At 46.2% G+C, this 27,171-nt stretch overlaps 1 protein-coding gene across 2 annotated transcripts in view; it reads left to right on the plus strand.

The window, feature by feature from the left end:
* Positions 1 to 2,297: 2,297 nt before the first annotated feature.
* Positions 2,298 to 27,171, plus strand: part of senp6a (SUMO specific peptidase 6a) — a 28,712-nt gene continuing 3,838 nt past the window's right edge. For both annotated transcript variants that reach the window (XM_079290332.1, XM_079290333.1), the window contains exons 1-16: positions 2,298 to 2,411; positions 5,585 to 5,681; positions 6,306 to 6,369; positions 7,199 to 7,305; positions 8,300 to 8,461; positions 11,813 to 11,883; positions 19,912 to 20,015; positions 20,276 to 20,672; positions 21,156 to 21,394; positions 21,904 to 22,044; positions 22,673 to 22,706; positions 23,141 to 23,329; positions 23,946 to 24,139; positions 25,698 to 25,891; positions 26,367 to 26,483; positions 26,574 to 26,696. In XM_079290332.1, the coding sequence (XP_079146458.1) occupies positions 2,381 to 2,411; positions 5,585 to 5,681; positions 6,306 to 6,369; positions 7,199 to 7,305; positions 8,300 to 8,461; positions 11,813 to 11,883; positions 19,912 to 20,015; positions 20,276 to 20,672; positions 21,156 to 21,394; positions 21,904 to 22,044; positions 22,673 to 22,706; positions 23,141 to 23,329; positions 23,946 to 24,139; positions 25,698 to 25,891; positions 26,367 to 26,483; positions 26,574 to 26,696 (2,264 nt within the window). In that variant the 5' untranslated portion in view covers positions 2,298 to 2,380. The remainder of the gene's footprint in view (positions 2,412 to 5,584; positions 5,682 to 6,305; positions 6,370 to 7,198; positions 7,306 to 8,299; positions 8,462 to 11,812; positions 11,884 to 19,911; positions 20,016 to 20,275; positions 20,673 to 21,155; positions 21,395 to 21,903; positions 22,045 to 22,672; positions 22,707 to 23,140; positions 23,330 to 23,945; positions 24,140 to 25,697; positions 25,892 to 26,366; positions 26,484 to 26,573; positions 26,697 to 27,171) is intronic.

Consider the following 27,171-nt stretch of genomic DNA (forward strand, 5'->3'; position numbering starts at 1 on the left):
GGGAACGTGAATGTCTGTACAAAACGTCATGACAATTCATGCAATGTTTGTTGAGATATTTAAGTGTAGACTTAAAATGTAATATCATGGTCGGATTTGGCAGAGGATCACCAACATCAGTGGGTTTTATCCTCTGGGGAACATGAATTTCTGTTAAATGTTCATCCAATACTTTAGAGATATTTTGACAGAGGCCTAAAACATTAACGTCATGGTGGCGCTCGGGGAAACGTCAGAGGATCACCATCATTCGTGAGATTCATCCTCTGGGGAACATGAATCTCATGGCACTCACACATCCAAACAGCTGCCACCGCTCCTGCTTTGTCTCCAACTCTCCATCAAGTCGAGCCTCTGCAGACGAGAACCGCTGTGTGATCATCATCTCAGGGCTTTCACGGAGGAGACCATGACTCAGTTCACTCGAATGAGCTGCAGCGCTGCACATTTCACTGTGAATGATCATGAACTATGGATATATTTATATATATATGTACTGCTGGAAGCTGTGCTCTGCTCTGATGCAGCTGCAGCGTTGCTAACGGTACAATGACATGTTGAGTTAAACGATGTGGGAAATGACGCTTATTTCCTTTCTTTCTTTCCGAGAGTTAGATGAGAGGATCGACAGCAATCTCATGTCAGTGTTAAGTGTGAAGCAGGAGGCAATTAGCTTAGCTTAGCATAAAGACTGGAAGCGGAGGGAAACAGGTAATCTGGCTCCAAGTTCAAGAACAGACCTACCTACACATCTGAAGCTCATTAATTCTGTTTAATCTGTGCACAAACACAATGAAAAGCTCTTTATAACAGTGACATGACTATATGTATATCGTAAGAAATGATCTGATCATAACAAATGACAATAGTATAATACATTTAATGTATTTAATCTCCAACATTTTAGGATGTACAGTTTAAAATAGCATTTTTGTGTAGATTACAATGTCTGCAGTGACATCATGATACTGATGGTTATTCATTCATTTTAATGAGGAACATCGCCACCTACCTCTGATCATCTGCTCTTCATGTAACCGCAGAACAATATGGATCCTAACCTCCAGACTGTTGTTTGCCATTTATTTGTATCTCTGTCTTATAATAAATTATTACTCATTTAATAATATATGATTATCACAGGATCCATTAGGATTTAGAAATATTTTATAATTGTACGAAAAAATCCATTTATTGTAAGGTGTTTATTTTACTCTTTTTAAATTTTCCATCCTTTGACATTGGCTCATAATTACTCAAATATGACATAATGAGCTTTTTTACTTTCCTTTTTTATTATAATTGGCATTATAGTTTAATATTTAATTAATATTCCTGCAGAAAATAAAAAACATATGTGTGCATGTCTGTGTCGGAATAAAAAGTTGACATACACACTCCAGGCTCGTGCACAGAGCAGGTTAGTATGCATCCAAACCACCGAGGTTAAAACAGGGACTTCCGGAAATGACCTTCAAAATAAAACAAGTGAAAAAACAAACATTGTAAAGGTGTCACTTTAGACTGAAATTTTTATGACATTTCTCACTATTTTCACTACTTTCACAAAACAAACAATACATTAATTAATGGATAAAATCCTCAGCAGATTAATCCATAACAAAAATAATGATCAGTTATTAGATCAAAACTAATTAAAACAGTTATAATCTCTCTTTTACATTATCGCATGAGTAATTATATTCTAATGATATAATGTATAACAGTAGAAAAGTCACAGGAGACATTTCTATACTTTTAATACTTAAAACACGTTATCCAGATTATATTTACATACTTTTACTGAAGTAGCTTTTTCAATGAAGGGCTTTTGCAGCGTTGTAAAAGTACTTTTACTACAGTAAAATATATGAACAATACTTCCTCCATCACTGCCTCTTGCCATTCTATAATTTAAAGATTAGCGTTTAGATTTTACTTGTTTTTTTAAAACTCAATTTATATGTACTATTTTAGTTATTGTATATTTTTAACCTTTTTTATATTTAATATTCTTTACTGTTTCATTATTATTATTACTGTTTTATTATTATTACTTATTTATTTTACTTGTTTTAATCTTGTGTTTTTTACTATGTATCTAGTTTGCACTACACTGTATATGAATATATATATATATATATATATATATATATATATATATATACTAATAAAGGATTATTTTATTTTACTTTATTTTATTGCAAAAAAAAGGGGGGAAAGCCTTTATTCTGAAGGCATAGTTTAAGTTCCGGCAGTGACGTGTGTTCGTGCGTTAGCTTTCCCCGTTTTGGTGATCGGAGCAGCAGTCGAGCTGCTACATAGATCCGGTCTCCGATGAGCACCACCTATCATCTGAGGAGGATCATGGAATAAAAACATGGCCCACAATCGAAGCTTTTTCCTCGAAGGTAAGATGTGACACTCCAGTGCTCCGGTCGCCATTTTTTGTACCCCCTCCCCGGAACCACATAGTCGTCGGAGATCCCTGCTTTGCTGGGTCCGCAGTATAAACGGTCCAAAAAATGTATGTGTGGAGCTAAAAAGCGGCTAACGATAGCATCTTAATGCTAGGTGGCTTTAAGCTAGCCCCGTTAGCGCTGACGGTTGCTGGTTCTGGATGTGAGACGGGCCTCTTTCCTACCTTATTATTTTTTGTTTTTTTCGGCTTTTTAGCCAAATAACGTTTGAACAACACATTACAATACATAAACACTTTTATAATAAACGTTATAAAACGTTAAGTGGCCTCCAAGCTAGCATGCTAACGTGTTAGCTTCGACTATTAGCTTGGCTAGTCATTAATTGTAAACAGAAAATGTTCCCAGTGTGGTTTCAATGCTTTAACTGTCATTTCTGTTATTGTCTTCACTTTGTCTCACAGTTCACATCTTAAGTTAAGAGGCAACTCTCTTAAAAACGTCAAATAAAAACATAATTAAACACATTTGAGTGAGGAGTTTCACAGACAGAAGAAGAAGAGCTTGACAGGGTTAAATGTGTCACTACTGCCTTGCTCAGTGGCAGTGTCATGAGGACAGGGGAGCAGAGATGTAGCCATATGAACTAGGGTACCGTTAACTTTTGCTCAAGGAGGAAAAACAATATCTAATCTGTCAATAATAATTTTTTTAACTACTATTTCTATAAGAAGACTTCTGAGATATTCTATATTTTTCTTCATGTCAAAGAATCTCATAAAAAGACCAAAACCAACAGTGAATATATAAACTATCTCTTAGATCTCCATTAAAAACACAGTAATCTAAATGTTCCTTTATCTCCATGAACACACACACTGTAGTTTATTCAGACTCAGTCAAACACTCACTCGAGCACCAAATGTGGATTAATGTTTAAATAATAAGAAAGATGTAGAGCAATGCTGTCATTATCTGGTAACAAAAGATGCAAATGTTCCTAATTGTTGTCTAAACACAAGCAGCCGAACAAGAACAAACCAGGTTTGAATGTAAAAGTCTAAATTTGGGACCAATAAGAGACGAGACTTTCTCTACTTGACAGTTTAAACTTGTTTCAGTTCATATTCGAGCTTCAACATCCAGCGTTGTTTAAAAGGAAACCTGCCTGGCAACAACAACGTATCATTGGAGATATTTAGTTGCAGGGTCTCGTTGCACAGGAGCGATATGCAGATGTGTTGTCAGTGTCAAGTTTCCCAAATGATTCACATGCAAATCATGCAGATCCATTGAGGAGTCATTCAGGGGTTGGGCATGCTCGGGCTGCTAGTTTAGTGAGCTCTAATCAGCGAAACATGTCTGCTTTCTGTGAGACTTTCAGGATATTCAATGCTGTTGTTGGATAGCAATAATGTGGAGATGGACTCGAACCGTTGACGTTGCGGTTCATTGTTGGTGTGAAAAAGGAGAGGAAGTGATCTGATGTTGCAGAGAGTCTCATTAGGAATCCTGTGTTTCGGTTGATAAGCTTCATGTTTGACATACAGAAGAGTTCCTCTTCCTCTGAGTGTTGTTGTGAGCTGTTTGGATTTGATCACGTGAGAGTCAAAGTTCTCCTTCAGGCTGCACTAACGGCTCTCGCTTCAGTCTGTTTGGCTGACTCGTGTCTGTGGGTCCCAATAAACGAGTGTCCCGGAGCTCAGCGGGGAGCCCGGTGTCCTCACCGACATGATCGGGGGCTTTGGGTGTGATTCATGGCGCTGGATCCAGACTCTGTGTATTTGCTGGAGAGAGGAGAACCGGCTTCACTTGGCTCCTGCAGGATTGATCCAGATGACTGACTCTGGGATCATAACATGATTCCTGAACCTCTTCTTGTCATTTTTTTTAAATTACCCCTGAAATGGATGATGCACTTAAAACAGGCAGCGGTTTTCTTTCTGTCTCATCTCCTCAACGTCTGCTTATCACTTGTGCAGCTGCACAGGAAGAGCAGAAGCTTTTTGTGTGGGGGGGGGGGGGGGGATTTGGTTTGTGGCACACACAAAAAAGACGCAGCTTTTAAGGCAAGATGGAGGTTTTAAGTGATGTTTACCTGCCGGGCTCACAGCCAGATGGATAACTCGCATGAACAAGATGACGAGTGAGAGGTCGCTGGGTTTAAGACGTAAGAAGAAGAAGAAGTCTCTTTTGTTTCTTTGCTTTAAAGAAGGAAGTTTCACATTTGAGTCCTCTGCTTTGTGTGGTTTTATTGGCCATTGTTTTTGGTATTCACTGAACAAATTTCAGTTGATTTGGAGAAGAAATAGGAAGCCAGGGCCTCATGGGAAAACGCGTAACTTTCCTCCTCAACGACATCCAGCAGACGTTAAAGAGTTCCTTTGTTTAGAGTCGCTGCGTCTGTCACCTTTATGGACATATACTGTATGTAAGGAAAGGAAATGGACAGCGACATCTGTTGTACAGTCATTTAGGTAAAGAAATCTGGGCAAACACAGTTATTATTATTATTATTATTATTAGCATTAAGTCATTCATGACATTTGACAGTGCCTGGATTAATCCTAATTGTTTAAGACAAAGAAATAAGACAAACTTATTATTAATACTGTCAACTGATCGGCCAATTATTTTCTACATTCAGGGATAAACGTTAACCTGGCAACCAGGAATCAGCTTGTGGTTGCTGAAACTTAAATATATTTGCCATTTTCACTTGTTGACGTATTTGAAAGACTCTGGTTGGAGGTGAAGTCTTGGTAACGAGGGTGTTTTACATTGTTATTGTAGTTTTGGTTATTGTTGGAAATGTGGCCTATAATCTGCTTCACATAAAGGACTCTAAGTTTTGGGTAAATCTGTGTTTTGACTTCGACCTGAATGTGATTTCCAGCTGCTCTCTAATTGTGCTTTACTTTAAATACTCACGTCACAAATATGCTGTGTTGTAATAATTCTCTTTATTGACCACCACAAAAAGAATCAACCAAGTCTGAGAAAAGAAAGATAAACGTGACATTTGATCAAACGTTAACCTCACTGACATGAGTGTATTTATGTTCATATTTACAGAAAGATGCAGACCTATAAAGGAACCTAAAGTGTTGTGTTCTGACCTCCGTGTCCCGAGTGTGACTCTGGTTTTTATCGTCTTATTGAAGCTCTGGATCGATCCGAGACCAGAAGAGACGGAGGCTACAAGCACAACAACTGGAGCTTCTCTCTCTCTGGTGACAGTGAAGAAGAGAGCAACCATGAGTAAGCCCCCCCCCCCATGATGATGAACTACTCAGCGCTCCTGTTAGTGCAGCAGCCCCACTATTAAGCACATGTGCATGTAAACCCTGATGGTAGATATTGATCATCGGGACAGAAGAGCTTCCTCCTCCTCGTAAGACTCAAAGAAAGCTGCAGCGAAATGCAACTTTCTTTGCACCGTCTTAACTATTTAAATTCACATTTATTCTTAATTTTAAGATACTAGAGTTACAGCTAATGACACTTTTATTAATTATATTATTAAAATATTTCAATCAATTCTTAATCTATGCAGTAAGGGTATATGATATATAAATATAAAACTTAAAATGATGAGAATCTGGAACCAGAAGTAAATGGTAGTTTTTACTTGATAAATAAATGAAACAAGTAATAGATTATCAAAATAGTTTTTAATGAATTGAATTGTAAAAGTGTGTAGTGAGCAGCTCAGCTGTGCTTTCTCATGACGGTCCGTTCTCTGATGAAGCAGTTTAAATACCATCGGTCAAACCGTAGAATCTACCGATGCACACACAGACGTAGACATAGATTCAAATAGAGTGTGTACACACACACACACACAGTAGTCTGAACACACGTGTGTTGTTTGTGTGTCCTCAGCGTGAGCGTGGTGAGCATGGAGGAGATGGACCGGCAGCAGCCCAACTCCCTCGAGGAGAAGAAGGTAAAGCTCCTCCCTGAACTCTTCTTCGTCGTCTGCTTCTTTTCTTCTTTTTCTTCTTCTTTTTCTTCCTCTTTTCTTTTCTTGGTCTTCTTCTTTGTCCCCTTTGTCTACATCTTCGTCATCTTGTTCTTCATCGTCATTTTCTTCGTCTTTGTCTTCTTCTTTATCTTTTCCTCTTCCTCCTCTCGTTTTCTGACTCACCGCTGGTCATGTGGTCTCCCAGCGGAGCTCTCTGATTGGTCCTGCAGACAGAAGGACGGCCCCCGAAGGACCCCGGCAGTCCATGAGCCAACACTGCTGGGGTGCTCTGGGAGGCCTCCAGGGCTGCTGCTGGTGGTGTTGTTGTTTTTGTTGTTGTTGTGAGTGGGCGTGGCCTCTTGGCCTCTGATTGTCCTGTAAAGGATCATTCACACTAGATTTTGTCAGATATAAAACGATGAGGAAGTAAAGTATCTAATAAACATGTTCTGGTAACTTCTCTTCATGCTTAGTTCAGTTCTATTTACGTCTGTCGATTTCTCCTAAATTCACCAAAAGTTACCATTACATAACGCCTCATTTGCATATTTAAACACAACATTTCAGAAAACTTGGAATACAAAAAATAATTGTCTTCATGTTTCTTTTGTGTGTGTGTCTTTGTTTCTGTGTGTGTGTGTGTGTGTGTCTTTGTTTCTGTGTGTGTGTGTGTGTCTTTGTTTCTGTGTGTGTGTGTGTGTGTGTGTGTGTGTGTTTCTCTGTGTGTGTGTGTGTGTGTGTGTCTTTGTTTCTGTGTGTGTGTGTGTGTGTGTGTGTGTGTGTTTCTCTGTGTGTGTGTGTGTCTCCTCAGTCTCCTGCTCTGAGACACTTCACTTCTTCTGATCCGTTGAGAACTTATGAAAACCGGCCAAATAATCACATGAGGCCTCTGAACAAGCTGGCGCCCAAAAGACTCAGGTACTTGACTATGTATTTTTTATATATATATATATATATATATTTGAAGTCTGGAATGTGATTATTAATGAATACACTGGTCATTTAAAATGAGTCATGAATATGTAATAAACGAGTTCAGTTCTGTGAGAAGAATCATGTTTGTCTTCACTTGTTGCTATTTATTTAAAATAATATTGAATCAGATTCAAGTCTTTCTTTTTAATTTAGATTTTTTGTTTTAACCTGAGAATTAGTTTTATTACTTTCTACACAAGTTTTATGTTTTTTTTTTTTTTTTTACTGCAAGTATTTTATAGAAACATAAAACAAATAGAGATGATAAATCGTATTAATTCTAATTGTGTTTGTTTATCACATAGTTTCCTGTGAACTCAGTGACGGGAACGTCTACGGACAAATAGTTAAATAAATACAATTTATAAAAAAAAAAAAAAAAGGTATTAATTAAAGTGCTTTACAGGCCATCTTCAATCGAATAAAGTAAAATATAAATAATGTATTCATAAGGTAACGAATGAGTAAATAATGAATGGAATAAAATAACAATTAAAGAAAATCCTACACTCTAAACTAAACATTATAAATCTGATTAAATAACTCTTAAGTCATGTTCACATTCTGCGTTCTCATGATTTCTTAATATTTACGTTTGTTTTGCATCCCTCTGACTCCCCCCTTTGACTCCCCCCTTTGACTCCCCCCTTTGACTCCCTCCTTTGACTCCCCACTCTGACTCCTCCCTTTGACTCCCCCCTTTGACTCCTCCCTTTGACTCCCCCCTTTGACTCCTCCTTTGACTCCTCCCTTTGACTCCCCTCTGACTCTCCCCTCTGACTCCCCGCTTTGACTCCCCCCTCTGACTCCCCCTCTGACTCCCTGCTTTGACTCTCCTCTTTGACTCCCCGCTTTGACTCCCTTCTTTGACTCCCCCCTCTGACTCCCTGCTTTGACTCTCCTCTTTGACTCCCCCCTGTGACTCCCCCTCCTGCAGCGACGTGCCCCTCTCAGTAGCATCGGCCCCCCCCATCGTCCTGAACAGAACAAACTATTTCATCATCAGTCCAGCGCCGTCGCCGTCGCCGGGAATCGTCCTCCAGGGCCGACACTTTCAGCACGCTCAGGTGCCCTCTGCAGTCCGCAAACCGGTCCAAAGGTGAGACGCAGACGTTACGTTGATGAACTACACTTCCCATCATGTGGCAGGAAGTAAACAGGAAGTACACTGCTGGAGGGAACTTAAGAACATGAAGATTCTCAGGCTGAAATAAGAAGAAACGGGTTTTTAAACAGATTTGTAGACGTTTGGAGCGAATAGATACGCTGATCTTTTTCACAAGTTTGAATCAAAATGCTATTTTTTTGCAGTTGTCGTCAACTTCATTAAACGTTCTTAAAACTCAGTTTCTTTCTCATTAGCTTGTATAAATGGCCCTCAGTGGAGGACAGATACTGGATACAGAAGCATGAGGTGTAAACCGTAACGTCATCCTCAGTTAGTTCTCCTGGAGGGCAGTGATGTAGAGGAGAGGGATTTAAACCCAACTCTGGCTTCATCCTCTGAGTCAGTGGCGGCTGGTGGAACATGTTCTAGGGCCGTCCTATCAATGTCAGCAAACATCCCAGTATGATTTAATGCAAAAACAATGTAAGTCTCAAACACGCATTATTACTTGGCAGTTAAATATTTAACATGTATTCCAACACGAAAACAATCAGTAAATAACACTTATATAATATAATATAACATGTTCATTCATTGAGATGCCCCTATGGACCTTGTTATAGGAGGTAAAGATCAGGAGAAGTAAAGATGAAGTGTAATTATGAATACTGATGTTAAATTAAGCTATGATGAGTTTTCACTGTTAATTTAACATCTCTATTACATGTTGATGCCTCCATGACCAAGTTAAGCAGATGAGACTGAGGACAATATGTAGAAGAAAAGATGTTCACTTTGTCTAATATGTAGCTTGACAGAGTTCTCATGTGTGTCCTGGTGTTCTCATGTTTCCTTACCACCTCATCCCTCACTCCCTACCCTGGTGTTCTCATGTTTCCTTACCTCCTCATCCCTCACTCCCTACCCTGGTGTTCTCATGTTTCCTTACCTCCTCATCCCTCACTCCCTACCCTGGTGTTCTCATGTTTCCTTACCTCCTCATCCCTCACTCCCTACCCTGGTGTTCTCATGTTTCCTTACCTCCTCATCCTTCACTCCCTACCCTGGTGTTCTCATGTTTCCTTACCTCCTCATCCTTCACTCCCTACCCTGGTGTTCTCATGTTTCCTTACCTCCTCATCCCTCACTCCCTACCCTGGTGTTCTCATGTTTCCTTACCTCCTCATCCCTCACTCCCTACCCTGGTGTTCTCATGTTTCCTTACCTCCTCATCCTTCACTCCCTACCCTGGTGTTCTCATGTTTCCTTACCTCCTCATCCCTCACTCCCTACCCTGGTGTTCTCATGTTTCCTTACCTCCTCATCCCTCACTCCCTACCCTGGTGTTCTCATGTTTCCTTACCTCCTCATCCCTCACTCCCTACCCTGGTGTTCTCATGTTTCCTTACCTCCTCATCCTTCACTCCCTACCCTGGTGTTCTCATGTTTCCTTACCTCCTCATCCCTCACTCCCTACCCTGGTGTTCTCATGTTTCCTTACCTCCTCATCCCTCACTCCCTACCCTGGTGTTCTCATGTTTCCTTACCTCCTCATCCCTCACTCCCTACCCTGGTGTTCTCATGTTTCCTTACCTCCTCATCCTTCACTCCCTACCCTGGTGTTCTCATGTTTCCTTACCTCCTCATCCCTCACTCCCTACCCTGGTGTTCTCATGTTTCCTTACCTCCTCATCCCTCACTCCCTACCCTGGTGTTCTCATGTTTCCTTACCTCCTCATCCCTCACTCCCTACCCTGGTGTTCTCATGTTTCCTTACCTCCTCATCCTTCACTCCCTACCCTGGTGTTCTCATGTTTCCTTACCTCCTCATCCCTCACTCCCTACCCTGGTGTTCTCATGTTTCCTTACCTCCTCATCCCTCACTCCCTACCCTGGTGTTCTCATGTTTCCTTACCTCCTCATCCCTCACTCCCTACCCTGGTGTTCTCATGTTTCCTTACCTCCTCATCCCTCACTCCCTACCCTGGTGTTCTCATGTTTCCTTACCTCCTCATCCCTCACTCCCTACCCTGGTGTTCTCATGTTTCCTTACCTCCTCATCCCTCACTCCCTACCCTGGTGTTCTCATGTTTCCTTACCTCCTCATCCCTCACTCCCTACCCTGGTGTTCTCATGTTTCCTTACCTCCTCATCCCTCACTCCCTACCCTGGTGTTCTCATGTTTCCTTACCTCCTCATCCCTCACTCCCTACCCTGGTGTTCTCATGTTTCCTTACCTCCTCATCCCTCACTCCCTACCCTGGTGTTCTCATGTTTCCTTACCTCCTCATCCCTCACTCCCTACCCTGGTGTTCTCATGTTTCCTTACCTCCTCATCCCTCACTCCCTACCCTGGTGTTCTCATGTTTCCTTACCTCCTCATCCTTCACTCCCTACCCTGGTGTTCTCATGTTTCCTTACCTCCTCATCCCTCACTCCCTACCCTGGTGTTCTCATGTTTCCTTACCTCCTCATCCCTCACTCCCTACCCTGGTGTTCTCATGTTTCCTTACCTCCTCATCCCTCACTCCCTACCCTGGTGTTCTCATGTTTCCTTACCTCCTCATCCCTCACTCCCTACCCTGGTGTTCTCATGTTTCCTTACCTCCTCATCCCTCACTCCCTACCCTGGTGTTCTCATGTTTCCTTACCTCCTCATCCCTCACTCCCTACCCTGGTGTTCTCATGTTTCCTTACCTCCTCATCCCTCACTCCCTACCCTGGTGTTCTCATGTTTCCTTACCTCCTCATCCCTCACTCCCTACCCTGGTGTTCTCATGTTTCCTTACCTCCTCATCCCTCACTCCCTACCCTGGTGTTCTCATGTTTCCTTACCTCCTCATCCCTCACTCCCTACCCTGGTGTTCTCATGTTTCCTTACCTCCTCATCCCTCACTCCCTACCCTGGTGTTCTCATGTTTCCTTACCTCCTCATCCCTCACTCCCCTAACTGTCCGTGCTGGATGCGTCCCCGTTGTTTTAAAAAGCTAAATAAATGATTAGCATGACGTCATCCAGCTAGCTAACCTGTCTGGTGTTCAGCTAGTACAGAAGCTTCATGTACTGCTTCCCTTTCCCGCAAGTCTGCTGTCAGCGTGTAGCCCCGCCCTAAAGCATCCCCTGCTTTATGGTCTGTGTGACTCTAAATGGAGCATAATGTACTAAATGAACATCATGCTGTATTGAAGAAGACTTGAAACTAGAGACTGAGACCATGAACTCATGTTTACAATGTTTACTGAGGTAATGAATCAAGAGAGAAGTAGAGTCATTTTCTTCAATTTTAAAAGAACAACAGGTCTATTTTTCACTGACCACATTGTCTTTTTCGCTCTCCTGCAGAAAAGACTTCTCCAGCACACAACAAGCAGTAGAAGTGGACAGCATCGTCCTCACCTGTCCAGAGATCTCAGGTAGAGTCGACAGCACACACACACACACACACACACACACACACACACACACACACACACACACACAGGAGACTCATTTATTTAAAGTCATTCTCAAACTGTTCTTTGAAGAGAAGCGGCTGTTGAATGTTGACGGGCACACTGTGTTCCTCCAGCTGGGCAGAACACTGTGTGTGTGTGTGTGTGTGTGTGTGTGTGGGGGGGGGGGGGGGACAGCCAGCAGCGTCTGCAGATCTCCTCGCTGCTCCTGCCAGAGGAGGAGATCTCAGGCCTCCCACATCTAGTCCTCTCCTCCTCTCTGAGGGAGGAGCAGCTTATGAAACACTCGCTCTCTGACCGAGCACGGAGATAAGATATCAAATAGGTGTCCTTGGTGGGAAGTGTTTCCCCAAATGTATCGTCCATTTATTTTTAGTTTTGGATACAAAAGGTGAGTAAAATAATTCTTGGACGCTCAGAGAGAGATTAAAACAACACGGAGCGTCCTTGTGTTCAAAATAGCATCAGTTTGATTCACATCTCTGTGAACTGCCTCCTCTGCCCGTCCAGATGATACAACACAGTGAGAATCATATGGATACGTTTACTCCTCCCCTCTTTTCTCTCCTCTCTCCTCTCCTCTCTCCTCTCCTCTCTCCTCTCCTCTCTCCTCCCCTCTTTTCTCTTCTCTCTCCTCTCCTCTTTCCTCTCCTCTCTCCTCCCCTCTTTTCTCTCCTCTCTCCTCCCCTCTCTCCTCTCCTCCTCTCCTCTCTCCTCTCCTCCTCTCTCCTCTCCTCTCCTCCTCTCCTCCTCTCTCTTCTCTCTCCTCTCCTCCTCTCTCCTCTCCTCTCATTCCTCTCCTCCTCTCTCATTCCTCTCCTCTCTCCTCCCCTCTTTTCTCCCCTCTCCTCCTCTCTCCTCTCTCCTCCCCTCTCTTCTCTCCCCTCTCCTCCTCTCTCATTCCTCTCCTCTCTCCTCTCCCTTCCTCTCTCCTCTCCTCTCTCCTCTCCCTTCCTCTCCTCTCTCCTCCCCTCTTTTCTACCCTCTCCTCCTCTCTCCTCCCCTCTCTTCTCTCCCCTCTCCTCCTCTCTCATTCCTCTCCTCTCTCCTCTCCCTTCCTCTCTTTTCTCCTCCTCTCTCCTCTCCTCTCCTCCTCTCTCTTCTCTCTCCTCCCCTCCCCTCTCCTCTCCTCTCCTCTCCTCTCCTCTGTTTCCGTTTCCGGTTGCGTGTGAGTGGTGGACGTGAGTGTGAGCGGCGCGGAGGTTTGATTCTTGTTTCACAGCTTTGGGATTTGTTCCTCTGTCTCTGCACATGATCAGGTGAGATATAAGCGGTGTATTTATCGGAAGAACGTGTGCTTAGTGTTGTTGTTTGGCGTTGTTCGGGAGGATGGCGTCCTCCGAGACGCCGCGCCCGTCAATCCGGCACGGAGTCCGGGTAGTTCCACCGGACAGCAGCGTGTCAGTAGAGGAGGTGCTGCTGGCTGTGGGAGAACAGGTGGGACATGACAAACTGTCCTTTGCGTCTCGGATGAATAAAGCTGTGGTTGTGTTCGTGGCGAGCGAGGTTTACGTCCACAAGCTGATAGAGAGCGGCGTGTTCATCAGGGACAGCTTCGTGCAGGTCTCTCCGCTCTCGGTGCCCTCTACGCGGATCACCGTGTCCGGTGTTCCGCCGTTTATACCGGACGAACTGTTAGGGAATGAGCTGCGCAGGTTTGGGAAGTTTGCCAGCGGATTTAGAACAGTTAATTTGGGGTGTAAGGACCCCAAGCTGAAGCACGTGCTGTCGCTTAGGCGGCAGGTCTTCATGTTCCTGGAGTCACCGACACAAACACTAGAGGTGTCCTTCAGGGTGAAACACGGGGAGGGTTCATACATGGTGTACGCGAGCTCGGGACAGTTCAAATGTTTTGAGTGTGGCGATGTAGGGCACAAACGCTTCGCGTGTCCGCACAAGCAGCGGAGAGGCGCGGAGGCGGAGCCTCCGACTGCTCCGGAGGCGGAGCCTCCGACTGCTCCGGAGGCGGAGCCTCTGGCTGCTCCCGCGGCGGCTGCTCCGGAGGCGGAGCCTCCGGCTGCTTCGGAGGCGGAGCCTCCGGCTGCTTCGGAGGCGGAGCCTCCGGCTGCTCCGGAGGCGGAGCCTCCGGCTGCCCCGGCGGCGGCCGCTTCGGCGGCGGCCGCTCCGGCACCGGACGTGGAGCCTCCGGCTGCGGCGGTACAGACCGCTCCTGCACCGGCTGAGGAGCCTCCGGCTGCGGCGGTGCCGGCCGCGCCGGGACCCGCTGGTGTGGCTGCGGCTGCCGCCGGTGGGGTCGGCGGCGTTTCTTCGTCTTCTGCTGATGACAGTCAGGGCCAGTCTTACAACCAGCAGGCTTCTGTGGTGGCGCAGAACCTCATTACATCTGGTACCGGAGCACCACCACCGTCTGTAGGAGTCGGTGAAGAGGCAGCTACAGGTTCTGCAGGTGGAGATCTCAGCACAGCCTTAGATGACGCACAGAGTGTAGGGTCTGTGTCCAACAGCCAGATGTCTTGTGAAGGAGAGGACATGGACGATGGGAGTGAAGCAGATCTTGCATCAAATTCTGGAACGTGCATTAAAAGCTCTGATCTGTATTCACTTAAGGAAATAAACTCGTTTTTGGAGGTCACTTTCAATAGAACTGTAAAAGTGAGTGAGTATTTCCCCGACACGGAGAAGTTCATCCGATCTGTTGGGGTGGTGCAGAGGAAGGTGGGTTTGGACCTTTTAGACGGGAAAAAGCGCTACCGCCTGAAGAAACACATCACAGCCGCGAAGAAAGAGAGGAAAAGTCAAAAGGGTCAAACTAAGACCGCTTAATATGATCATGTGCCACACGGGGTTTTCCACTTTCCACTGCTCACTTCTCATCTTGTCTTACCTCTTTCCATCCTCTGACCTTTCCATGCAGAGCTTCAATTTAGGGTCTTTAAACATCAATGGTGGGAGGGACGGGCATAAAAGAGCATTAATACAGGAGGTTGTAAATCAAAAAAGGTTGGACATCCTCTTTTTGCAAGAAACTCACACCATTCCATCAGATGAAGTAGACTGGGGTTTATGGTGGGAGGGCTCATGCACCTTGAGCCACGGAACCAATCTTAGTGCCGGGGTAGCCGTGCTGTTTAGAACAGCAGCTAATGCAACCGTCCTGTCGGTCACTGAGGTGGTGAAGGGTCGTTTGCTGATGGTGAGGGCAGAGATAGAGAGCTCGCTTTACTGCTTCGTCAACATATATGCACCGAATCAGGGGCCAGAGAGAGCACGCTTCTTCACTACGCTGCAAAACGAACTGCAGAGCTGCCTTCAGGAGCAGCTGATCATCGGAGGGGATTTTAACTGCACTTTAGACTTCACCATGGACCGAAATAGTGAGGAACCACACCCACAGTCAGCTCAGAGTCTCCACAACGTCATCTTACACTTAGATCTGTTGGACACTTGGAGAGTAAAACAGCCACTAAGCAGACAGTACACCTGGGTTAGAGTCAGAAATGACAGGATTAGTGCAGCCAGGCTGGACAGAGTTTACATCTCTCGCAGTCTCAGTTCCAGACTGAAGAGCAGCACAATCAGTCCAGTTGGTTTCAGCGATCACCACCTCGTCAGTCTAGGCTTGATAACCTCACCGGGTGAAAGGGTTAACTCCTACTGGCATTTTAACAATAAACTTTTACAGGACACCACTTTTTGTCAGAGCTTTGGGGTTCTTTGGCAGCAGTGGAAAACTGAAAAAGCTCGTTTCAGTTCTCTGAAGCAGTGGTGGGAGGTCGGAAAAGCACAGATTCGTGTGTTCTGCCAGCAGTACACCTCAAACGCCACCGCTAAAATCAAGTCTGCTGTCAAAGACCTTGAAGCCAACATAAAGATCATTGAGGAGGGCTTCCAGAGAGACCCAGATCCCGGTGTGGGCCAACTGCTGAAGGAGAGGAGGTTGGAGTTGAGCTCATTCCTGCAAGAGAGAGTGAAAGGAGCTCTGGTCAGGTCCCGTTTCCTTCAGTTGAAGGACATGGATGCCCCAAGTTCGTTCTTCTTCAACCTGGAGAGATCGGTGGCGCAGAGGAAGCGGATGACCTGCCTGAGGCTCCCGGGAGGCAGGATAACAACTGACCAGAGGGAGATGAGGACCCATGCCGTGGGCTTCTACGCTGCTCTCTTTGGGGAAGAGCCGTCCTGTATAGACAGCAGTAAGGAGCTCCTGGAGGGTCTTCCTCAGCTCAGTCCAGCAGAGAGGGCCACGCTGGACAGAGAGCTGACGCTGGAGGAGCTTTCAACTGCAGTGAACCAGATGGCTTCAGGAAAGACTCCGGGAATCGACGGCCTCTCCTCGGACTTCTTTAAGGCATTCTGGAACATCATCGGTGCTGACTTACACTCTGTTTTGATGGAATGTTTTAAAACAGGAACACTGCCTATTTCGTGCCAGCGGGCAGTACTCTCCCTGCTGCCCAAGAAGGGCGACTTGGCCCTTCTGAAGAACTGGAGGCCAGTGGCCCTGCTTTGCACGGACTATAAGGTGCTTTCCAGAGCCTTGTCCAACAGACTAAGAGACTACCTGGAAGTGGTTGTAAATAGCGACCAAACGTACTGTATCCCAGACAGGACAGTTATGGACAATATCTTCCTCGTCCGTGATGTGCTTGATGTGTGTAAATGTCACGATGTAGATGTAGGTATTGTCTCACTAGACCAGGAGAAGGCTTTTGACAGGGTGGGTCACACATATCTGTTTTCTGCACTTAGGGCTTTCGGGCTTGGTGATGGGTTTTTGGCTTGGGTGGGTTTGCTCTACAGTGGTGCTGAATGCATGGTCAAAATGGGAGCTGGCTTGAGTCGACCGATCCCTGTACGGAGAGGGATAAGGCAGGGTTGTCCTATCTCGGGGCAACTCTACAGCCTCGCTTTTGAGCCTCTGTTGTGCAGGCTGAGAAGTCGGCTCAGTGGTCTGTCACTGCCGGGGTCCTCTAGTCTTTGTAGTCCCCTCACTGTGTCTGCGTATGCTGATGACGTAAACATCTTCATCAGGGACCAGGGAGATGTTCGTTGTCTACAGGACACTTTGTCTCTTTATGAGAGGGCTTCATCTGCACGGGTGAACTGGGAAAAGTCTGAAGCCTTATTGGTGGGACAGTGGAGCCATCAGACAGTGCCTCATCTGCCTGGAGGTCTTCAGTGGGGAAAAGAAGGTCTAAAGGTGCTGGGTGTGTTTTTGGGCTCTGAGGATTTTGAGAAAAAGAACTGGGAGGGAGTTAAGGAGAAGGTGTGTGCTCGGTTCGCTAGGTGGAGATGGTTACTACCCCAGTTGTCATATAGGGGAAGGGTTCTGGTTGCTAATAACTTAGTTGCCTCGACTCTGTGGCACAGACTCATCGCTCTGACTCCACCTGGAGGCCTCATAGCAGAGATACAGAGGTCTGTCGTGGACTTCTTCTGGTCCGGCCGGCACTGGGTTCGTGCAGCAGCGCTCTATCTGCCTGTGGCAGAGGGGGGGCAGGGTCTCATCGACATCCAGTCCAGGATCGCCTCGTTCAGACTCCGGACTGCACAGCGGCTGCTCTATGGCTGTGGCCCCAGCTGGATGGACACGGCTCGACTGCTGCTGAGGAGAGCTGGGCGGTTGGGTTATGACAAGCAGCTCTTTCTCCTACAACCTGAGGAAGTGGACTTGGCCGGGCTGACGCCGTTCTACAGCTCTGTTCTGCAGGCGTGGCAGATTTTTAACATTTCACGTAAAGCTGATGAGACTCCGGGCGCATGGCTGCTGGAGGAACCTTTGTTCTTTAACAGTTTCATCAGAACCCAAACGCTGCAGTCTGCCAGCCTGAGAACGCGTCTGAGAGAAGCCGGCTGCACTAAACTTGGACATTTGGTGAAGATGTCATCAACCGCAGCATCCATGGCCACCTTCAGGCAGAACACTAACATCACGTCTGTCAGGTTGACCAGCAGGATGGTGGAGGAGGTCTGGGCCGCCCTGCCACAACGCCTGAGAGCAGTTGCAGGAAACCGTACTCTGTCTGACCAATGGGATGAAGAGAGTGAGTACACCCCCCCCACTCTGCTCGTTGCCCCAGCGGTGGGGGACTGGCAGGGGGGAGGAAACAAGCTGCTGACGTTCACAACCCCTCACCTGGACAAGTTTCAGGCAGCAGAGAAAAAAGCCATCTACGAAATCTGTGTAAAGGTTGTGAACCTCCGCTCTCTGGCAGGGTTGACAGAGTCGAGGTGGACCGGGTTCTTTGGCCCAGGTTCTTCCCCGAGAGGCAGCTGGAGGTGCATGTACAAGCTGCCCGTTGAAAAACGGACAGCCGACCTCCAGTGGAGGGTTGTACATGGAGCTATAGCCACCAACAGATACCGGGCACACCTGGATCCACAAATTGGGGAGGAGTGTGGGTTTTGCGGGCAGACTGAGACCCTGGAACATTTGTTTGTTCAGTGTCTGCGGCTCTCAGGGCTCTTTGAGCGGTTAAAAAGATGGTTTCAGGGTCTTGGACAGGTTTTTTCTTTCATGTTGTTCATCTTCGGTCCAAAATACTGCTCAAAACAGAAGGCTGTCCACACAATGGTAAACTTTTTATCTGGTTCTGCCAAGTTGGCCATCTGGCTGACACGTAAGAATCGGGCGCGGGGTGCCGGTAGTGAGGATCCGGTGAAGGTTCTGGAGGGACTGTTGAAAGCCAGACTCAGGGTGGAACACACCTACTATCAGACGGTGGACGATTTACAGGCTTTCAGGGACAGATGGACTACTGGGAGCATTTTATGCTCAGTGGGTGCTGGTGGAGAGCTGGTGGTGAACTTCTGAACGTATTGATTGTTGTAATTGATGGTTTATTTGTTCTTTGGTGCTTTATTTTTGGTTATTTGTTTTTTATTTTATTGATTTTCTGATTATTATGTGATGTTTTAGAGTGTTTCTGGTTTCACTGTAACAGTGAAATAAAGAGATTTTAAAAACCAAAAAACCTCCTCTCTCATTCATCTCCTCTCTCCTCCCCTCTTTTCTACCCTCTCCTCCTCTCTCCTCTCTCCTCCCCTCTCTTCTCTCCTCTCTCCTCCTCTCTCATTCCTCTCCTCTCCCCTCTCCTCCTCTCTCATTCCTCTCCTCTCTCCTCCCCTCTTTTCTCCCCTCTCCTCCTCTCTCCTCTCTCCTCCCCTCTCTTCTCTCCCCTCTCCTCCTCTCTCATTCCTCTCCTCTCTCCTCTCCCTTCCTCTCTCCTCTCCTCTCTCCTCTCCCTTCCTCTCCTCTCTCCTCCCCTCTTTTCTACCCTCTCCTCCTCTCTCCTCTCTCCTCCCCTCTCTTCTCTCCCCTCTCCTCCTCTCTCATTCCTCTCCTCTCTCCTCTCCCTTCCTCTCTTTTCTCCCCCCTCTCCTCTCCTCTCTCCTCTCCCTTCCTCTCTTTTCTCCCCCCTCTCCCTTCCTCTCTTTTCTCCCCCCTCTCCTCTCCTCTCTCCTCTCCCTTCCTCTCTTTTCTCCCCCCTCTCCCTTCCTCTCTTTTCTCCCCCCTCTCCTCTCCTCTCCTCTCTCCTCTCCCTTCCTCTCTTTTCTCCCCCCTCTCCTCTCCTCTCCCTTCATCTCTTCTCTTTCCTCTGCTCTGCTCCGTGTTCTTCCTGTAGTTCAGTCAAAGTTTCTCCTCTTTGTTGTCACATGACTGTTGGTCTCAGATGAATCAATCATGACTTCATAGTTTCACTGAGGAGCTCACAAGTTAATGTTTCACACCTGATGTGTTCAAGGACGGTCGTAAAGATAAAAATCTGATGATTATGACAGTTTTTACAGTTTCTGGCTGATAAACGCTGTCGTTTTGGTGGTTTCAGGCTTCAGAGGGTTAAACAAAGGCAAATATCGCTCATCAGATCTTTGAAAAAGTTCCATTATTGTTGACTATTCAGACGAAGTATTACACGCTGTTCCTGGCTTCTTTCACCTGTACTGATTGCTGCCGAAATCATCTGGTGTTGGTGTTCTGTAGTTTTCTGTAAGATCAATCAGATCCGTAAGTTGATGTTTTGTGGTTAGACCTTTCAGAAGAGGAGACGCTGAACGTGAAGCGTCGCATCCAGCAGAAGAGGAAGCCGTTGGAGGACTGCTGTACTTTCCCCTCACAGGTCAAAGCAGCAGAGGTAAGAGCCTTAGGACTACATTACCCAGAAAGCATTTGGTCAGATATTATTTTTAGGAGTCGTCGGAGACCAAAACGGAGCTAAAAGATCACAAAAACATCTAGAAAGAAGATAAAGATGATGTTCTGTTCGTCTTGGATTCCTAAATGTACAACATGTTATCCACAAGGCGTTATTCAGCGGATAATGTGTCCGACGGTGTTCGTCAGCTGCTTGTGGAATCCATTAATCCACCTTAACGGGAGTTTCTTCATCGGCAGCCTCTGCGGCCGACCGTCTACCACACGGTGTGCTTGAAGTGCAACAAGCCGAGCGAGGACGTCAGCAAGTGTCAGATCTGTGGCACCGGATCGGCTCTGCTGCCGCCGCGTCAGCCGGCCGCGCTGACGTCCCCGACCCCCCGGTCCCCCATCCGGTCCCAGCCGTGCCCCGGACCCAACGGCCCGCAGAACTTCTACAAACCGGCGGCGACCATGAGGGGGCCCCGCGGGGAGCCTCTGCCCGTACGGATCATGAGCTCCAGGGGGACCCTGCTGCCTCTGAGCAACGGCAGGACGCCTCTGGTAGCCGGGACGTCCAGCTACGGAGCCAGGAACCACCCGGCCCACAAAGGGAAGAGGGCGACGGCGGCACAGCGGCACGAGCTCAACGACCCCAGTGAGTACAAACGGTTCTGAAGAAGAAGGAAAGATTCTGAAGGATTGACTTGAGTATCTCAAAATAATGAGTTGGCGTCTCTGAACGATGAGTTAGCGTCTCTGAACGATGAGTTGGCGTCTCTGAACGATGAGTTAGCGTCTCTGAACGATGAGTTAGCGTCTCTGAACGATGAGTTAGCGTCTCTGAACGATGAGTTAGCGTCTCTGAACGATGAGTTAGCGTCTCTAAACAATGCTGTAGTTTCTTAAAATAAGGACTACGAATCGCAACACATTTGAGAAACGTTCTCAAAATAATTGAAAGCTTATTTTCATTATTATTATAACTATTTACATACGGAGTCATTATTTTTCAATATTTTGTCATGATGTCGAGATAGTTTCTCACTATAATGACCTAAAGGACACTTTTCTCCATAAGAAAATGTCAAAGATGTTCAAGCATGCACTCGATCTCCCAACGCGTGATCTTCCTCCCCAGTCGTCCTGTCCAGCGATGACGAGGAGGAGGCGGACAACGCCAGCACAGGAAGCGTCAACAGGCTGGACAGCGTCTCCCCTCGACCCGCCGACTCCGCTCACTCCTCACCGGCGCCCTCCGGAGGCGGAGTGGAGGCGGCGCTGAAGAGCGCCGGAGAGCAGGAGGAGCCCAACACCGAGTTCTTCGAGGACGTCAACATGAAGATCGCGATACCACGGAGAGCCCGGATGAAGGATCAGGTGAGCAGTTTAACACATGTATTTGCTCATTGTTCTCTCTGTGGTCCTGCTCCTCTATGAAACAGAGCCAGCATGAGTAGAAGTAGAGAGAACTAGAGCACGTCTTTAGTGCAGAACAACAGTTATGATGACATCAATCACAACTCAATAAATAATAATGCTCGGAGAATTTCTTTGATAATCTTTAATGATCTTACAGAAATTGGAAACGCTGGAATCTTTAAATCCTCCATTTTTCCACAAGTGTTTCCAACGTCCGAGGACATGAGGACATGAGGACATGAGGACATGAGGACGCACTTTATAGTGAAATGACCTCCGTCTACGTCTGTTTATTGTAGTTGTGCTTCAGGCAACACGCCGGCTTTGTTGCAGCTTTTTACTCGTCAAGCTTCGGAGAGACGACGGAATAGTTTCAGCTCGAGCTGTGAAATATTCTTCTTCATGTCCTGAACTATATTCCTGGTCCCTAAAGTCCACTTCTCCTCTCTTTGTATTTACTCTTGCAGTTTGGGAATCAACCCCCCGAGCAGTCGTCTCCGAGGCCAAAGAAACCCAAGTTCACGTCCAACAAGTGCGACAGCATCATTCTGGAGTGTCGGAGCGTGAGAGTGGGAACTCTCCGCAGGATGGTGACGAAGCCCGTCGTCGTGAGTACTGGTTTCTATGGTGGTTTCTAAAGATGTCCGCCGGCGTTCGTTTCAGCTCGTTGAGTCACATGTCACCGAAAATGTTGTCAATTTTACAACCTCACAACGTGTGAAGAAAAATATCCAGTTATACAAACACAATTGCATGTATTCTATATTTCACCACCATGTTTTTAAAAAAGACCTTTTTTAACATAATAAAAGCTGATTTGGAGCTTCAGAATATTATTCTTTAAGAACTGACGACAAAAAATAAGAAAATTGGTCATAAATCTTTTAAAAACGAGAGGAAACGTATGTCCCTCATAATCACCACTCAGCACTTCCTCCAGAAGTTTCACAATTAAAGCCTCGCAGGGAAGTGAAGAGATTATGTCCCCAGAACATTTAGAGCTTTTAATGTGAAACTAATCAAAGTTTTTATGAACAGCAAACATCAGAGCGGTAAAGAGGGAGGCTAGAGATACCAAAGTACAGGCTTGTATCATGTGTTTAAACCCCTGGACTTGAGTATTAAACTGTTATATGACTCGTGTGAAGTTATGATGCCATAGAAAGTGGAAGAAGAAGACAGAATATCTTCAACATCCGGTCGAGTGATTGTGCTGTGACGTTCCTTCTCTTCCAGTTTTCCATCGAGCAGATCCAGCTGGAAACTGAAGGTAGGCCTGAAGCAGCAGTAATGAGTTCAGCAAACACACCACTGTGCACACAGACCCGTTGGATCAGAGCCAGCGGAGTGTGACGGCGCCGCGCTCTCGTGTCTCAGGAAGACGCAGCGCTGCAGTTTACTGCCGGGCAGCAGAGATTAGACCAGTCACACGTGTGGAAGCTTTGTGCCGTTTGACATCTGCAGAAACACCGGATAGAAAAATATGAACTTCATGTGGGAGTTAAAGGGACAGAAGTGTGTGTGTGTGTGTGTGGTTCTTCTCCACAGCCAGGGTTCTACTGCAGTAGATGAGTTTATAGAACCAGACAGGAGAACATGTGATCTCTACAAACACACCAGACTCCATTCATAAAACACTGATCCTCCTTCGCTCCTCCTCCTGTTTTTTTAAAAATCTTTTCGTCGTGTTTTTTGTGTCGTCAGGCTCGGAGCGAAACACCGTCGAGAACATCTGCCTCCAGGCGTCGGAGCTGATCAGCTGCGAGTGGTGCAGCGTCCGGAAGCTTCCGGTCTTGTTCTTCCAGACGACTCCGGCCGAGTGCGTCCGGCTTCGCACGCAGCTCGACATGTCGGAGGAGAAGGGAGCTCACTGGTACGACTGTGCCGGGGACCGTGAGTACCAAAGTACACACACAATACAGTACAAGTACCACAATACAGTACAAGCACCACACACACAATACAGTACAAGTACCACACACAATACAGTACAAGTACCACACACAATACAGTACAAGTACCACACACAATACAGTACAAGCACCACACACAATACAGTATAGATTTGTACAAATGTACAATGTTTACTGAGGTAATGAATCAAGAGAGAAGTAGAGTCATTTTCTATACACTTCTATACAACCAGAGGAGTCGCCCCCTGGTGGACACTAGAGAGAATGCTTTCTCTCGTACTTTGCACACAGTTGATTCCATCAGTTGGTTTCATGTTCATCTTCTCTGAACACAACTGGACTTCATGTGTCGTTAACGTCCTGCTCTCATTGTTCACATTCTGACATCTCTCCTTGTTTAACAAGCGACATCGCTGCAGAACATTGTAGCTGAAACGGTTTGTGAAAAGCATGAAGAGTATAATATGTAGAGAGATGTTACAGAGAGAACGCAGGGCCACAATAAAAGGTCTAAATATGAATAAATGATAGATTTGAATGCATTTAAAATTGAAGCCACAGCGCAATAACAACAATCTGCCTCTCCGTGCCGTCAGAGTCGGACGAGAAGTTCATCGTCCTGATCTTCGAGAACGGCCTGGTGATGAAGGAGCAGGCCATCCTGGAGGACATCCTGGGCGAGATCGGCCGGACCAACGACCTCAGCAACTTCCCGGCAAAGCTGCCCTTCGAGGAGGCCAACATCCGCCTGGTGAACTTCAACAAGGCCTTGAAACAGAAGGAGGAGAAGGTGAGGCTCTCTTAATCCAACTATTCCATCGTTTTGTCTTTGTTCACCGACATATTCAGTTTCTAATGTGATAAAACTAGTGCTGGGCAACGATTCAAATATTTAATCGCGATTAATCGCTGGGGTTGGGAACCGAAAACCGAAAACCGGTGCCGGTGCGGTACCGGTTCCGATACGACCGGTATCTACCGGACCGAAATGCAACGCAGATTTCGGTGCTTCCTTTCGGTGCCTGAGCCGATTGAAATACTTTTTTTACACTACTCTGATGACTCCGTCCTCGGTTAGCTCGTCCTAGGACCGATGCTAACGATAGCATCGCTCCTCTGCTCCTCACTCATCATATTATTACAACCGGACGAGCCGTGCACGCTTAGAAACAAACCGCTCCGTCATTCTAGCGACGCTTCGGCCATGATTTGTTGAAAAAAACAAAAAACGAGACTGAGATCTGTCATTCGGCCGGCAGGCTACTGACTTCCTCCATCGACATCCGGGTCCTCAGCGCTGCCGCTCACAAGCACAACAACACAGGCACGCGACACTTTCTTCTTCTTCGAGGTGTAGTGGCGGTTGGCAAACGACGAATTGGCGCATTAGCGCCACCAACTGGTTAAATAAAATAAAATAAGTCAGGAGTGGTCTTATTTTGCAAGAGAAGGCAGATATGCTCATATTTCTGCAAAATAATTGCTGAAGTTTGAAGCTGTAGTGTGTGTGTGTGTGTGTTTTGTATTTATTTTATCTGTCTTTATTTAAGTATACTGTAAACTGTTAACAGTTAATATATTGTTCAATTTGAAGAAAAAAGTATCGTTTTAGCACCGGTATCGGGAAAAACCCAAACGATACCCATCCCTATTAATCGCATGGATGTTTTGTGATTAATCACGTTAATGTTTCCGCTAACTTTCAAAGTCCTTCGCTCCCGATCTGTGCGTTTGAATGTGTTTACGGTGAATGTCAGCATGTAGCTGCACTAACATGTGAGTGTCTGTGACTTTACCAGCGATGTCCAGTCGTCTCCAGGCAGAGCAGCGGAAGCCTTTTCTCTACGGCAACCCTGAAGGGACATCACATCTCTAATGCAAAACCATAAACATGAGACAGGCTGACGATAGGATGTTTGCTGGCTTTATCCCACTGTTCTAGTCATCCTCTTGTTATGTATGTGTATTGTCTCTTGTCTTTCAATTTAAAAAATAAAATAATGTTTTTTTTTAAATTCGTTAAAGCGCGATAAAATAATTGTCTGCGTTAATGAATGCGTTAACGCGTTAACTTGCTCAGCACGAGATAAAACTAGAAGCTCATATTTAAAAAACCAGCTTCCAGAGAGAGCCGGCTGCCAGCTGGAGAGGGTCTGTTCAGGATGAGCCACACCGGCACAGGTGAGGCTCATCCTGCTGACCAGCCGTCACGCGTCGTCTCATACTAAACTGCCGTTTGGTCCAATCCATTTGTTTTCTTCCACAAAATCTGCAGGAATTCAAAACAAAACAAAAACAATCTGGAATCTTTCCACGCCGATATGAGCGAGTTGTTTGTGTCTCTGCAGGAGAAGCCGACACAAAGTCCTCACAGAGCCTCTCAGGGGTCCCCGGGGACAAAGGCCACGCAGGCCCCCCCGGCGAGCCCGGTCACCGCCGCACGCACACGGATGGCGACGCGCCAACACACCGGAGGGTTCTACGAGGACGAGGACGAGGACATGACCGACCTCCAGCCCACCTTCTCCGGACCCATCGTCAAGTGAGCAGCTCTCTCTGGTCACTTGCTCGTGTGCTCGTTTGAGTCAAAATGACTTTCGGTCTGAAAGGTATTGCGGTTGAATGTGTAGTTCTGTTCCCTGTTAATGCAGCTGCTGCCTCTCTGTGTGTACAAGCAGCGACAATGTTTAAAAGACTCAACGCCAACACATATGAACTGAAGCAGAATATTTAGTGAGAGATACTTTTAGACTGTAATCAATCCTCTGCATTCACCACTGGAATCCAATTGAAAGAGTATAACACTCATAATATTCCTGTAGCTTGATCTTTATCTGACAAATGCGTGTTTTAAACGCGGTGAGTGCTGATTGTGATGTTCTGAGTGAAGCTTTGAACTGTTCGGCCCGGTTGTCCTCTGTGGCTCAGCGGCTCCTCGTCCATCGGTGCATCGATACCCGGCCTCCTCCGCTGGACTTCAGCGGTGTGACGGTGTGTTTGTGATGCTTCTCTTCCAGGTTAATGGTGTATCCTCCTCCTCCGGCCAAAGGAGGCATGTCGGTCACTAACGAAGACCTCCACTGCCTTAACGACGGAGAGTTCCTCAACGACGTCATCATAGACTTCTATCTAAAGTGAGCGTTGAAACGAGGACGTCCCACAGTATAACATACCAAATACGTGTTTATGAAGCTTGATTTGTGCTCCTCCGTCCGGCTGCGTAGATATTTAGTTCTGGAGAAGTTGAAAAAGGACGACGCACAAAGGATCCACGTGTTCAGCTCCTTCTTCTACAAGAGACTGAACCAGAGAGAGCGCAGGAACGCGCCCGACACCACCAACCTGCCGTGAGTAGGGATGGGCATCGTTTGGGTTTTTTACGATGCCGGTGCCTGAACCGAGACTTTTTTCTTCAAATTGAACAATATATTAACTGTTTAAAGTATACTGTAAATATAAATAAATACAAAACACTTTGCTTCAAACTTTTTAACTATGAACAATATGTTCACTGTTAACAGTTTACAGTATACTTAAATAAATATAAATAAATACAAAACACACACTCTGTACACACACTGCAGCTTCAAACTTCAGCAGTTATTTTGCAGCAATATGAGAATATTTTCCTTCTCTGGCAAAATACGACACGTCTCATGACTTATTTTATTTGACCAGTTGGTGGCGGTAATGCGCCAATTCGTCGTTTGCCAACCGCCAGTACTCCTCAGAGGAGAAGAAGCTTTGGGGTGCCGGTGTTGTTGTGCTGATGAGCGGCAGCGCGAAGTACCTCGTTGTAATAATACTGTGAGTGAGGAGCGG

This window comes from Melanostigma gelatinosum, assembly GCF_949748355.1.
Source record: "Melanostigma gelatinosum genome assembly, chromosome: 19".
Classification (NCBI taxonomy): domain Eukaryota; kingdom Metazoa; phylum Chordata; class Actinopteri; order Perciformes; family Zoarcidae; genus Melanostigma; species Melanostigma gelatinosum.